Source organism: Takifugu rubripes, chromosome 4 (assembly GCF_901000725.2).
Source record: "Takifugu rubripes chromosome 4, fTakRub1.2, whole genome shotgun sequence".
Lineage (NCBI taxonomy): Eukaryota > Metazoa > Chordata > Actinopteri > Tetraodontiformes > Tetraodontidae > Takifugu > Takifugu rubripes.
Window position 1 is genome coordinate 11,479,403 of NC_042288.1, and position 15,119 is coordinate 11,494,521.

At 52.7% G+C, this 15,119-nt stretch overlaps 1 protein-coding gene across 31 annotated transcripts in view; it reads right to left on the reverse strand.

Annotated features, from left to right (window-relative positions):
* Positions 1-7,018: 7,018 nt before the first annotated feature.
* The window catches only part of kcnma1a (potassium large conductance calcium-activated channel, subfamily M, alpha member 1a), an 85,903-nt gene continuing 77,802 nt past the window's right edge, over positions 7,019-15,119 (reverse strand). For 13 of the 31 annotated variants that reach the window (XM_029835778.1, XM_029835779.1, XM_029835777.1 and 10 more), the window contains 6 exons: positions 13,398-13,528; positions 12,560-12,754; positions 12,202-12,320; positions 11,856-12,080; positions 11,139-11,167; positions 7,019-9,858 (listed from right to left, as the gene is read on the reverse strand). In XM_029835778.1, the coding sequence (XP_029691638.1) occupies positions 9,707-9,858; positions 11,139-11,167; positions 11,856-12,080; positions 12,202-12,320; positions 12,560-12,754; positions 13,398-13,528 (851 nt within the window). In that variant the 3' untranslated portion in view covers positions 7,019-9,706. Of the gene's footprint in view, positions 9,859-11,138; positions 11,168-11,855; positions 12,081-12,201; positions 12,321-12,559; positions 12,755-13,397; positions 13,529-15,119 lie in introns of those variants that run through there. The other 18 variants (XM_029835797.1, XM_029835795.1, XM_029835783.1 and 15 more) reach the window with 4 other exon arrangements.

Consider the following 15,119-nt stretch of genomic DNA (forward strand, 5'->3'; position numbering starts at 1 on the left):
CCACTTGTCCAGATCTCCGTCCTGTTCCACATTTTCCCCCTAAATAACTTTAATTCCTCTTAATTCCAGAGAAGGTGGCGCTTAGAAATAAAAGAGTGACAACTCGCCCCGAGTACTGCGGCTCGCGGGTGTCGCGGAGACGGATGAATAAATCATGACGGCGAGGAACCCAAGAAAAAATCACTCCAGCCGTCAATCATTCCCAGACAGATGATGGAAAGGTCAGAGATACCCTTCTGCCATGTTTGTCCACTGTGTCTCCGACTGTTTACTTCTCCTCTTCCATCAGCTAACATTGGCGCTAGTTTACATGTGTGTGCGCGTGCGTGTGTGCACGCCGCCACACACCACTTCCTGCAGGACTCCGTGACCATATTCCAGCTGACACGCCGTTCAGGAGCCTGGTCACTAGTGCGGGCGTTTCACCACGCCAAGGTTTATTGTCCGTGTTCTGATTGGCCGAGAGGAAACTCGGGCTGACAGCCGGAGGAGGCAGGAAGAGCCGAGCCACAACAAGTTCCCCCCCGCGCGACACAAAATGTCATCCTTCCCCCGGCTGCGGCGAGCGGCGAGCGGCCAGCCGTCCCGCTGAAAAGAGCAGACAGTTAAAACTTTGTGACATGTGTCACGGGCGCTGCCATTGAGCCAGTGCCGCTGACGGAGCTGGGATTGACAGGCCCCCAGCCAGCTCCGGTGGCCGGGGGACACACCGAGTTCGGCGCGTGTCACTTCCCATCCTTGTCAGGGACGCATCCCCGGCACGAACTACATTATGGGATGGGCGGAGCTCGGCGGCATCAGTGATGCGGGCGGAGGATGAAGAGGGCGTGTGGTGGCGCTCCATTAATCAAGGTGTGAGCTGGTCGATTTACCTGGAGGCCAGGGGGCGAGGCCCCTCCCCCTGGTGCTCCCAGAGATCTGATTGGCTGAACAGATGGCGTGCCACTTCATCAGAGCGCATCAGTGCCCCCCCCCCCCATTTTTCTCTGCACTTTTGCCTGGTTTGGTGAACATCGTTTACGTGCTTCCTGTTTCTGGGAGGAACCTGGAGGACTTGAGGGAGAGCAGGAAAAGAGGATTTAATCCTTCAATCCCAGCCCACCCCCCTCAAGCTGATGTCTCACTTGATCCAGAGGCTGAGGGTCGGGGGTGGGGGTGGGAGCGGCCCTCATTTCCGGGTTTTAGATGAGTAACATTTGTCACGGAGGGCTGCGCTGTAGTAATTAGCTTGTCAGCGGGCAGCAGGCTGAGCTGGCGCTTTCTGCTGAGACAGACGGACAGACTGACACCAGAGCTGACAGCCGGTCCATAATGTAGCAATTAACGTCATAAATAATTCCACTGCCAATTATATCAAAATGGACTCTGTTCTTTCGCAGGTTCCCCCTCAGAGTTCCCTCTGAAAATGGGTCCGACTGTCTCCCCCCATAATTACGGGGCCTTTTATATGGAAATACGTGTTCGGAGCGCGGAGGTGAAGAGAGGATGACGGAGGGGGGAAAAAAAGATCCGCTACGCTAACGAGCGTGTTTGGCGCCCTTTTCGGGAGCAATCCCGAACGTCATTGACGGAAAAGCGAAAGAAGGAACGTTTGATTTGAAAATGAAGACAATTATGTGCGATGGATCGATGGGAGACGCCGTTGTAAAGGTTGCCAAAGCTTAACCAACAGTGGGAATATTGATCTGACGCCCCATCGCTCGGTGGGAAAAATGATATCCATCCTCTGTGGGTTTTTTTCCCGGATGCGGGTCGATCGATTCCTGCGGAGGAGAGCAGCCGGAATCTGGGAGGGTTCGAATAATAAATGCACCCAATATGAGATGGAAATAAAACGTGGGGATTTCTTCTGAAGCCCTCATTATGGAGCCCCTCCGCCCATTTCCGCGGGTCGTTTGTCTCCACGAGAGTCGGCGGTCGGGAACGACACCGAACTCTTGCGATGAAATGCACGAGCGCATAAAGAGCGCTCGGCTCAGGTGGGGCCTCCTAAGGCGTTGTAAAACGACCTTAAACACATCAGATGTATCTTCGCCGCGACGCTGAGATACGGCAGCATGGAGAAGTCTCAAGGTCGTGTCAGATTAGCCTGCATTATGTATGATTCCCTGTTCTCCAATCACGCCTTGTGAGCCTTGATATGAAAATGCTGCTAGCTAAATCAGCCACCTCGCTAGCATTTCTATTACCCTGACGGAGGAGATGAATAACGCTAAATAACAACAGGCGGCAGTAAATCATATTTACTCCCGCAGCTTCTTGTTGTCCTTTCGTCTCTGGTGTGCACGGATTTTACACCCGCGCGCGTCTTCTTGTTTGGCGCCCGTGTTTGTTCTTTGTACTTTATGGAGATGAGCGCGTCAGTCCTCCGCTTGTCACCGCCGTCTCCTTAGATGGCGTGCGTAATTATTGTGTCATCTGTGGCACCGGAATGGCTTGCTTTGAATAAAGCAGCTAAATGACCCTGTTAGCATAATTAATTTAACCATCCTGAGGGGCTGCAGTCGCCACGCTCATGAATATTAATCGCGGTCAGTGTCAGCGTTAAACACTGTACGACAACAACGCAACATGTTTGGGATTTGAAGTGAAAACGTCCCCCGATGCGGTTTTGGAGGCAGTTTCCGAGGCTTTGTTCAGCACCTCTTTGTCAATAAGAAAGATGAAAGGCAGCGTCTGCTAGCGTCTCCGCGCTATCGAGTGATCGTTGCCTGTTTTTTCCTGGTAAAACTCTGACAAAGTTGCTATACTTGCGGGGACCGGAAGTTCACCATTTGCAACGCCGTCGTGTGTTGGCACTAGCAGATGCTCTATAAATCTGTGAAGGTCAGCTGATCCTGATGTATTGATGCTAATGTCATGGGTGCGTTTGAGCCCAATAACAATAGTTCCTGTGTGGGAAAAAAGTTCAGCAAACTGCGCACAGCAAATTATTCATCCCCTCAAATATGCATATGAAGGTTTAAGCCGATAGCAGAAATCATTGAGGTCTGATGCTCGCAGGAGTTGGTTGGAACGTCCCTGAGCTGAAGGTTTATTGGTTGCGGCGCCTCCTTCCTGCCGTTTGTGGGTAAACTGGGCTGTGAACCTCCGTGTTGGTGGGTTGGCCCTTTCCTCCCGCTGACTGACGGGCCTAACCTTGTTTGCCTTCCCAAACATATGGATCTGAGGCTGCGGGACCGTGGGCAGAGGCTAAAGCTGCTTTAATTCTCCTCTTACAGAGAGCTCCTCGTTGTTTTTGCCACCAGGGAAAAACTCGACTGCTGCATTCGAAAGGTGCGTCATTGCCCCCCTCCCCCAGTGAGCAGGATTGAGTTGTCATATAGTTCTCCTAGGGCTCCTGAACTGATGTCCATCTCACTCCAATCATCTGTATGTCTACCCCCCCCCCCCCACACACACACACACACACAGACACACACACACACACACGCTGCACCTGCTGCTATTGACGTCGTGTCAGAGCTGAGGGGGGGACGTCTTAATCAACCCAGACACAGCGAGCATTGATCTGACAAGGCTCCGTAATGACCCCCTTGTTTTGGTAAAAGGCTCTGTTTATCTGGGACAGGAGCGACGTGCCGAGCATGGCCCGTCGCCACGGCAACGATCAACACTGCGGCGATGGGACGAGGCTCTGTGCTCGGATCTCTACTTTTCCCATTTAATGACACCTGTCCCCTTAAACGCTGATGGGGGGGGGGGGGGGGGGTGTCAAACGGCATAATTAGTGTAAACGTCTTGCGTTTTATGGAAATGAAGAAGAATCGCCATGGCAACCACACCCCCCATGTATGAACTGACCCCTGAGTTTCTGCCGCTCTGTATAATCGTCCTCTTTGATTTGTTGTCTGTTTTTATTGATCAGCTGTTGCCTCTCAAAAGTGCGAGCGGCGGCGCCACGCTCCGCTGAGTCCATCTGCGGGGGCCGCAGGTCGCCGGCGCCGTCGGCCCCCGCCAGGCCTCCCCTGACTGGCCCCCGCAGCAGATGGTGAATATTATTGGCATCCTGACGCCCTCTCACCCCCGCCGAGTGTGTAAAATTGCTAATAAGCAAGATGATGGTGGCGCTGCGTGCCGTCACCGCGGGGGGGAAAGCTCACGCTGGTGATCTAGGTCCTCGGCAGAGTGGAGGAGAGGTTTGTTTGGGCGGAGAGGCCGTGTGTAAAGGTCACGGAGGTCGCCCGGGGCGTCATCGCCGAGGTCGGTGAGGACTCTCGACGCTCCGTGTTTGGAAAAATTACCAAAGGCTTCGCCCAGAAGAGACACTTTTGACATGAGAGGTCTTCTTCTTCTGTCCGATTGGCGTCGCCACACCATTAAATCAGGCGAAGGTCGCCGCGGCGACGCCGTTAAATACGACCGAGAACGAGCTGCTTGTTTACGGGAATCCAGTGTTGTTATTTATTCCTGCGTTCTGGGTGTGACGCGGCGATAAGGCCAACACTCGCCCGCTCCTCCCGCGCGCCTCATTACCCCCCAAGTATCTCGGAGGAGCAGGACGCCTCGGTGGCGGCGCAACGCACACAATCATAAACATTTATGCCGGCGTTTCTCACCGCCTGATTACACTTTTGTGGCTCATATTGAGATAAGGCCAGTTGCCACGGCGATGGCAGGGCCACAGGCCCAGCCCGCCTCGCCGTCGCCGCGGTAACACCAAACTATAGTAAACGGCTGATCGATCAGCTGCGGCGGGATCGATCTGCATCAGTGGTGCCGCGTGAGCACACCTGGAGCCACTTACGTGTAAATCAATCGTTTTGAAAACACCTCACAGAGCCCCCCCCCCCCCCCCCAACACACACACACATGGACACACACACACCCCAACACTAACAAGCCATCAGTCCCAGCTGCTCCTTATCTCACCACAAATCAACAGCCGCACAAACATCTGCTCTGATTCTTACCCCTCCACCCCACCCCTCACCTACCCCCCACTCCCTCACCCCACCCCACCCCCCTGATGGCAAGGAGGTTCTGCGAGTCCTTGCAGCGCCACTTAAGCTAACCCCAGGCTAATGGCGGTCGCACGTTGGCGAGAGGAATGAGGACAAATGCCAGGGCGGGTCGCCTGTTCTCCTCCCAACCGCCTGTTTGACATTGAAGTGTGAAATTGCACACTTCAGCTGAGGAAGAGGAGGAGGAGGAGGAAGAGCGGGCGGTGACCAGACTGGAGAGACAGCGGCGGTTCCTAAGAGGACGTCTGGAAAGGCCTCCCTCCTCAGAAGCCCCTGGAGGACCCTCAGACTCCTCTGCACCCTTGAAAAAGTTGACAGAAACATTTTAAACACTGTAAAAAGTTTAGGCCACTTTCACAAACAGTAAATAACACAATAACCGTATGTACAGAGGCAAATTTTCAAATTTGTTCAGACGTCGGACAGCGGGGAAGTTCTCCTGAAGTCTCTCGGGGGGGTGAGGGCCACCGTGAGCGTGTAGCTCAGGTGGTTCAACATAGGGCTGTGCTTCTGAAGGTTCCTGGTTCAAATCCCTTTTCCTACTTTTAGAGTAACGAGTGTCCAACTTGAATGTCAAAAGTCCCATGAGAACATCTGCTCCCAGCCTCTGATGGCCTGGTGGGAACAAGTGCGACCGTGAGTCACCAGTGGTGCTGCGTCTAGTTCAAGTCCTGTCTGTGCCTGATGGGGCTTAAGGGAGGGGGCCGTGTCCCCTCCCTTAAGCCCCGGGTCCATAAATGGAGGGTGTTATGGGCAACAGCTGGAGTTTTACACCACACTGGTAGTTGGTTGGTTGATTAATGCATGTGAGCTAGTTAGCTTAGCATGATTACATAAAGGAGGGAGAGATCTGCTGGACAACTTTGATTATGTTGTTATAGAAGTAAAGTCTGACTTTTAGTCTTTTTATTCTAAGTGATGTTAACATTTGTTTTCCTCATCTACCATAATCATAAACTGGGGAAAAACACCATTTTTATTTTCAGTTACTTCGGAACAAAGTAAGAACCGCTTGTTTACGTAATCATTTTAGGTGTTTTGGGTTTTTTAAGCAAAGCCACATAGGCAGCGATGTGCAAACATAATTATCGACAAGGAAGACGTCAATAAATAAATGTGACGGTGATTCAGAGCCAGCGGTCGGACCTTCTGGACAGCAGTGCCAAAACAAAGGTGGGGGGGGGTTCATCCAGTCGATGCCAATTTGAGGTTCTACAGGTTCTGTTTTTCAGGGGGGAAGGGGGATACTAATATGAACCTACTGTACCTCAGAGGAGGTTTTTGTTTTTCGGGACTTGAGGTTTGGACGCGATGAGTGCATGACGGGGGGGCTCGGCGCAGGCTCCGCTTCACCGCAGGTGCGTTTCCCTGAACTCGGCGATCACCCGGCTGCTTTCTTCAGTCTGACCTGGAGCACGTCGGCGGACTCCTTGTGCCGCTGGGCCACGTCCTCAGACCGGGTCAGGAGATTGTTGCGCTCGCTCTGGAGGCGGTCCTTCACGTGGTTGACCAGGAAGAGCATCATGGCCCTGGGAACGCTACCACACGGAGGGTAAGATGGTTGCTGAGGTCTCACCCCCCAGATGGAGGTGTTGCCCCAGAGAGCTCTGGAGGAGGGGGGGGGGGGGGGGGGGGGGGGGGGGGGGGGTAATGATGAATCCAGAGTGCATTAAAAAAGGAAAAAGCTTCAATGGCGCCCGGCTAACATTCCCCAAGAATAGAATCCGCGGCGTTTCATGACGTACCTGCTGTCAGCACTTTCATGTAGATACAGGAGGCGGCGTGGACGTGATTCAAACTGACGGGTGGAAGTGACGGAGCAGCTAATGGCGCGTCAGTACACGTAAATCAAGACTAATGCCAAACCGGACCCCTCCGTGGGGTGGGAATTGGGAAAACACAATAAACATTAAAGTCAGGCCTCCTGCTGGGACAGGTGGGGTCAGGAGGGGGTCTGATTTTCCCATCAGCCGACATGTAGCTGGACTAATGTTGGGGGGGGCTTTGAACAGGAAGAAGGAAGTATGACCACAAAAAAAAACAGAGCGAAAGAATTTCATGGTTTAGAACACAAATACATCCATTTTATTTTGAGAAAATACAAAAAGAAACCATGTACAATCTATGTACAAACGTTTTGTACAAGACAGTTTATCTATCAGCAGATTATATTGGACAGTCAGGAAGATCGACTCAGCACCACCGCGCCACTCGTGCACCCATCCCACCCGCTCTGACCCGTCTGCTGCGTCAACCTCCTGCTCGCCGCGATGGTAACGCGCCTACAGACCCTATCTGTGATAAGAGCGACGTCCTGAATTCTTCCTGAAATGATAGGCAGCCAAAAATAGCAACAAATTATAAAAACATAAAAATTGCTGTACGCAATTTGAATGCGTGATTAAGACTTGAAGCCCGCGTCCCCTCCCTAGGTTCTACGTTCTATCGTCACTACTTCAATTCCCAGCAGATAAGTTATTATTTCCATCCTTTCCAGCAAAAAAATAGATTCACAAAAATAAAGCCGTACACTGTTAGTGATGTGTGAAGCCTCAGCGCATCCTTTAGTCATCCACGTCTGACCCGAACCCCGAAATCCTGCTCTCCAGACGCCACTTTTCGCTTATAGTGGGACTTCAACGGACCCCCCTCTGGACCCCGCCTGGCACTATACCGGCACGGAGGCGTTGATGGCTTGGATGTTCTCCGTGCCGGTACAAGACTGCGCTCTCACAGTGAAGACCCCGATCGGACCCAAATGACTGAAGGATGCTTCGCCTGAACTCGTGGCACTTTAAAAAACACTCTAAAACAAACAATTCCAAGACATCGCACGGACACGTATGACGGGGCGAAGGCGGGCGGGACGACGAGGGACAACGGGGGTATCAAAAACGACCTTTGCACTCCGTGGTGAGCTCCTGTTTGGGATTTGCGTGGCGCTGCGTTTAAGGACCAGGGAAACGCTCTGTAAACAAATGAGAAGCGGTAGGTGGACGCCGAGTGGACAAAATGGAATGTAAACCCGGTAAAAAGTAAGAGACAGGGAAACGAAGGATTCTCTCCCTCCGGACCGGATCGTTCGCTGGACTGGCGCTCATTTCCACGTCTGCGACGGGACCCTTTTTTGAAGTCTGTCTCAGCAACGAACAATCAGCTTGTCAATTTCTTTAGCCGCGAGCTAAAGACGCACAAGCGGCCCGATTACGCGCGCACACGTGTTGTTCTGAGCAGAAATCTTTTCGCTACAGTGCGACACCGACGTGGTCACAGGTCAAATGTTCACTTGAGGACGAGGCGACGAACGGACAAGCACACTGATCTGGTTAGAACCCCTCTCATCCGCTCGCTGCGCATGCTCGTTAGCGGATAGCGAATTAGAGCTGCTCAAGGTGACCTAGAATGAGGGGGGGGGTTACAACTGATACTTTATTTACATCCGTAAATGATGCTTTGATATGATGTCGTACTTAAATATAATATCTTTTTCAGCTCCTCTGTCTAGAAAAATAACTACAAATATATCGTGTTTAGTGATGGAACGACGCGACCGTGTTAGTGCGACCACCTCCGAATCACGGCTGGGTTTGGATCTGACACGCACGTGTTGCATTTGGGAACACACGGGACACAACAGCAGGTTTCAGGCGTGGGACGTCTGGACTGGCCACAGAGAACATCCAAGCACTTTCCTGCCTCTGTGCCAGTCCTGTGCCAGGCGGGTGCTCGGGTCAGAGGAGGACCCATTCGTGCCCACTTTTATGCGACATGTGGCGTTCTTCAAACACATTTAAACCTTCAGAAAAGCTCTTTTTTTGTGTGTGTTCCCATTTTAGCCGCAGCTGCTGGTCCTGCTGGCTCAACCATAGATTGCTTTTCGATGCAACGTGGCGTTTCTCTTTGTAGATCCAAACCCAGGTTTATTATATCGTATCCCGAAGATGCACTGTCACGCACAGGCCAGCGGGGGCGCTGTAGGGCGTAGCGATGGGCGATGATGTAGCGCGCGCTCGAGTGCGTCTGCTGCGTCATGACGTAAGACGACCTAAGAACAGAAAACTGGCATGCCTCCTACAGCCTAGCAGCCTTCCCTCCCCAACTTCCTTCCTTCCTTCCTTCTTTCCTTCCTTCCTTCCTTCCTTCCTCTCCTCACCGGGGGAACCTGAAGGTTCCGTCGAAAAGAAACTCGTTCGGTTTTAGTGCAAATAGAACAGAAGCAGACGGGCGATACGATGCCGTCAGACCCAGCGGGCTCGACGTGACACATCTGGACAAATCTTTGGGTGATATGATCAGTTTATCGCCGCAACAACTCGTCCTCTGAGGACCCCCCCCCCCCAGTCCGGGAGGCCGGTCGCACAGCGGTGAACTATTGCAAAGAATTACAGGAAGTACTCTTTTTTTTTTTTTTCAGCTCATAAAATAATTCCAAAAAAGTGCTAAGGGGAAGGGGCTGTACAATCCTTATTTGATTGTCATTATGTACATCACTATGGATACATTAATAAATAAAACAATGTCCAAGAGCGTGGAAGTAACATTAACGGTATACACATAGGAGGTCCCTTCTAGTGTGGGTCTCTGTCCAACCCGTGAGCTGAAGAATGAGTGAAGGGAAGTGTGTCGGTCTTCAACGTGGCCGTCGTTATCATCGGTACACACCCCCTTCTGAGGGTCGTCTCCCCGGGTTTTCCTTCCAAAGAGCGTAATGAGAGCCTGGTGAAGCGTCGGGAGAACCGCGTTCAGCATTCATCCTCGACCTCTCTGATCGGTGGAATCAGACTACTGGTGGATTTGTATTGGTTGACTTGGTTGGCCATGTGAGTGCTCATGGGCTTGATCTGAATGTTCCGGGGGTAGGCATTGTCCGCTTCATCTGTAAACCATTTCTTTTCTGGCGAAAGACGAGGCGGGAGGGGAAGAAGAGAAGGCAGAGTTAGCTTGGAATACAACACGGCACGAGCAGCAAGCACGCGGCCTCAGTTTAAGCAACTTGCACAGCGTTAGCGCTCCTGGTTCCAGCTAATGTCACTGCTACGCTCGGATCTCAGGGCAAGTTCTGCTTTTATTCTGACAGTCGTTCTGAGAGAGAAGAGATTTAAAAGACTTTTCCTTGTCATTCCGGAGAGCTCTTTTAAGCGCCCTGTTTCAGGGCGCGGGGAAGGGGAAGCGATGTGCGCCGGCTATTAGAAGTTTGTAAACTCGTCTGCTGAACTTCACAGCGTCGGCGCTGTCGTTCAGGATGTCACTTCCTTTTGGGGAAAGTTGTAATATCAAATTTTAACTTTGCTAAGTGGAGCAAACCTTGTGTGTTCATGTACTCCCTGTGTGTGTGTGTGTGTGTGTGTGTGTGTGTGTGTGTGTGTGTGTGGGCTTGAGGCCACGGGTCTGTGTGTTCCAGAAGTGCTATTTGATGTGCTGAATGGCGCCTGAGGTGAAGCAAGATGTCTGCCATCTCTCTCCAGAGTCTGATATGGAGAACTGGCTGATGTCGCCTCAAACCACCATATCAGGTGCGCTGGGTTACAAGTAGGGAACTTATTGACTCAAATCCCTGTTCAATTTAGCCCCCCGATTGGTCGCGCTGAGCTCTCTCCTGGTGTGACCAACTGCGAAGGACCGGACGACTTTTGGCTGCTCGGAGGGGTTTAAATAAGCCTGACCTACATGTCCGATCCTGATTTATGCAGTGGGGGGGACACTTCATGATGATGTCAGGACGATACTAATTTACCGAGTTCGACGGGAGGAGAAACATCGAGGTTGAACGTCGGTAACGGACATTTAACAGCATTCGAGAGGAGGGAAGATGCACAAACACGCAGACCTCTCACACAGTGCAAACCAGAACAGAGTCCAAAGAAAAGCAGAGAAGTGCAGGACAGATGAGAAAGAAACCATGAAAGAAAGGTCATGGGGGGGGGGCTCTTCTGGATTAACCTCATGCAGTGTGGGGATGGTCCTGGTCATGGGAGGGGGGAGGCAGCAGAAGCAGACGCTTTGCTTTCTCACGCGAAAGCAAAGCTTAAACTGAGGCGTGAGGTTCACTCAGCGTTGGGACAACATGAGAAATGAGTCAACCCCCCCCCCGTCATAACAATATCCACAGGACATAGTTATGATCAGAACTCCAATAAAACTTGCTAAGTCATGCAGAATCGTTAACTTGCGTACCTTGGCCCATTCTATTCATCCTTGTTGCACTTCAGAGAGAGAGGTAAGTAATCTACTGTGAGTACGTGGTATTTACAGTCAGTACACAACACCAATCCATTTAAAGCTCAGTTGTGTTACAACAGTGTTGAGACTAGCGTACATCTCGGGCTGAAGATGTATCGAGGGCTGAACATCTACGGAACAGTTCGTCCACCATAACAAATCTGCATGCTTTTAGAGCGGAGGTGCTTTGAACTGTCCTTCAGGTGTAACACTGCCTGCGGAAACATCCAGAAACATGGACATGCGCTACAGAAGCACGATGGGCGACACTGCGGACGGGCGTTGGTGGGATGAGGCGGGTCGTCCAGGACCCACAGACCAGGCCGGCGGATCGTGAGCGCCGCAAAGATTCCACAGACAAAGGGTCGTTTACCGCACAAAGACGGGGAGGCGAGACAGAACAGGTGAATCAGAGGACAGATGCAACAGGACTCGACGAGACAGCGGGTTCAATCGGACCCGGTTTCCAACCGACGCGAGCGGCGCGGCAGCTAGCCAGGAAACGGGCGTCGTAGCTAGCTCATGTTACGATTTCAGCCATGATCGCAGGCGGGTGATGGTGAGGGAGGTGTAGCACACGGTACACAGACAGACCACAAACACGCCGATACACAGCCTCCACCAGGTTCTGCACACAAACACGGACCAGGACGCCACAGGAGGGACACGTACTTCTGTTTGTCGCGGGCTTCCCGGGTCTTAGTGCTGCGGTTCTGCCGGTTGGAGGGTGGGACGGAGTGGACGGAGGAGCTCTTTTTGCTGGAGGAATGGGAGGAGTGAGAGGAGTGGGACAGGCTCGTCCGGGACTGGCCCGCGTTGTGGTCGAACTGCATGAGGCAGAAGATCAGGTCGGTGGGCACGAGCTCGAACTCGTACGGCGGGTTTGTGATCACGTACCTGCGGAGCAAACATGGGAGAATGAAGCTGGTGGGGAAGGATGGGGGGGGGGTCAAAGATGGAGAGGCGCCAACATCAGACGGTCAGAGGGGCAGATTTAACTGTTTCGGATCTAAGGTACCGTTTTGTACACGAGCTGGGAACACTGAGGTGAGCGTCTCTTAATCTGTAGATTCCAAAACACAGCATGTTGTAGGTCTTCAGAGCCTTACAGAACAAATCTCCATAGCAACCCCCATCCTAGTGAGACAAGAAAACAAAGGCGAGTCAACGTCAACGTCAACAACAGGTCCGATTAATGATCCTGATCAGTGGAGCTGAGAAATCCTCTGGAAAATCAGTGTGATTAGTGATGTTCCGCCCGACGTGTGGACGCTAACGCTAACGTGCTCGTCCGCCCGTGGCCGCTCCCCCCGCCGCAGGATGTGTGCTGCTGGGTGCTGCCAGAAAGTGTCAACTTTGCATACAGGTCCGCTTACCCCCAAGTCAGCAAAGGGCCCGTCATAGAGGGCCAGCTGGGCCACGCGGCACCTGTCTCTGTTGGCCAGCGTCTGCGGCGTGCTGTAGCCTCCTCGCAGGGCGTTCTCCTCCGCCAGCAGGGCCTCCAGCTCTGGTGTGGCTCCTCCCGTCACCAGCGTCCGGATCAACGTCAGGATGTTGTCATTGAAGTACGTCTGCAGACAAGGAGGAAAGATCCGTAACCTGGCGCCGGGGTCCAGGCCCCCCCCTCCCCCTCCCCCTCCCCCGCCCCCTCGCCGTGCTACACGTGGACGTTATGAGCAATCAGACGCAGCACTGCTGATCTCCACACGCCGCCACGCCCGAGTGGCTTCTCAAACAGCGGTTTAACTGTGCTCCGCGGACGTCGGCCTCTCTCGTCCTTCAAGCCGATCGGGACCCGCTTTCGCCGCGCGGAGACAGCCGATGTCACTCGGCAGGCGGGCCGGAGTGGCAGCGCGTCTCCGCGGGCCCCTGACAGGCCCGCGGAGCCTCATGATGGATGAGCACTGTCCATTAGCCGGTGTCACCTCTGACCGGCAGCAGACTACAGCTGACGCCTGCTCCGCTCCTGCACGGCGCCGCTCTGACCCCCCCCTCCCCCCCCTCAGAGGGGGCGGCTGGGATGAAGCCATCAGTTGCTCACCAGAAGTGAGGGTGAAAAAGACGAGGGGAGGGGAAGTCGCTCTTCTCTTTCATCACTTTAAAATTCAGGTTATTGCTTTGCCAGAATAAATGACAGGTCAGGAAGGACGACTGGTCGTGGCGGGTGGGGGCGGGGCTCCCGCCCGCCCGCCACGACAGGCTCTGACAACTCACCGCGCTCATGAGGGAGTCGAGCACGCTGACAGCGAAGGCGGTGCCGCAGGCGAAGGGCTGAGTGAGGTACAGCTCTGTGTCCGGGTCGTCATCGTCGTCCTGGTCCAGGAACTGAACGTTGGAGTCGTTGACTGAGGGGGAGGAGAGCAAGTCAGTCAGTACACACACACACACACACACACACCTGGGACCCGTCTAAGCTTAAGAGGGAGCGTCTGTGGCGTGTAAGACTGATCAGAACCATGATTGACATCATTTGGTGAGTATTTAGTGGCCATAATCCAACATTTAGGACTCCATCTACTCTACAGAACATGCAAGTTCAAACACAAAGACAAACCACCACTCCCGGAGAAAGAATTCCAGCTATGAAGCAAACAGTGGAAACCATTGTAGAAGTCCCAACTGTGGAATATTTCAGGTGCTTTTAGTATCGGAGACGGAGATAGCGAGCAGGAGAGAGCGCAGCTCTCTACAGTGAGACTCCAACAATGGCGACAGCGTCACAAAGACACCCGTGCACCTGAGAAGGCATGCTGAGTGTTCAGTTCCCCTCCACGAAGGAGTCCGTCACAACATCAAAGAGCTACATTAAAGGAAGCTTACGAAAGTTTTCCATCTGAAAATGGATAAAATGTGCTCAATGGATGGTTGAGTGGATTTAAATGGCCAAAAAAAGGAGATTTTTTCAGCCTCGTCTGCAGCTTAAGTGTCAGAACACGAAACAAACGCTCCATTTAGTGCATCTCTTAGATGCAGAAAGGGAGCGGCACACATGCTTTTAGTTCTCCTCTGATATCTCAGAGTTCTGGTTGGGGGGGGAGAAGAAAGGACAAAGCAGGAGAAACGATGTGCAAAATACACAAATTGCTTAAAAGATGCTTTGATCTGTCTTTGATATTTGATTTCTTTCCAGGCTCCTGGCGGCTGTGGAACAGAAACGTCAGTCAGAGAAGCGAGAGGCTGATGCAAAAGGACCAGGGCCAGAAGACTGAACTGGGAGTGTGTGTCGGTGTGTGTGGGGGGGGGTGTTGCTATGAAAACAGCCACAAGGACAGATAGAGCATGATCAAAAGCCTGTGATGCCACTGGAGCGAGGGGGGGGGGGGGGGATAGCCCCGAAAGAAGAAGAAGAAGAACAAATAAATAAATAAAACACTGAAATGGGCCAAAACAAGACAGTCGATTTCAACCAGAACAAAGAATTTAAAAGCAGAATGTGTTCAAAGTGAAGCCATGGGAGCAGCGAGGGCCTTGACTGCAACCAGACAAATCAAGACAAAGTGATGCGGAGCGGCGAGGACGAGGGCGAGGGCGAGGGCGAGGGCGAGGGCGAGGGCGGGGGCGAGGACAGCAGCGGGTGACAAAGGCTCGGCTTACCCAGCTCTGTTATCATTTGTATGCTGGTTCCACTCTTTTTTTCCTGACTGAGTGAAACCAGTGGCAGCAGTTTGCCAGGTTTAGCTAACGGCGGCGAGACGGCGCAGGGAAGGGAGAAACGGGGAGGTTATTCACAGTTCTGAAGGAAAACAAAAGCAAAAAAAACTGCATTTTCTCTGCCTCTGAAACCCTGGCCTGGTCCGGGTTCGCTCTCGGACCAGGAGAAGGCGGCCGGCGCCTCCTGGATTACATGTGTCACAACACTGCAGACAACAGCGAACTCCTCCATGGTTGGACGACAAAGGGGATGAAGACGCTCTTATCTGCAACACCTCCCTCCCA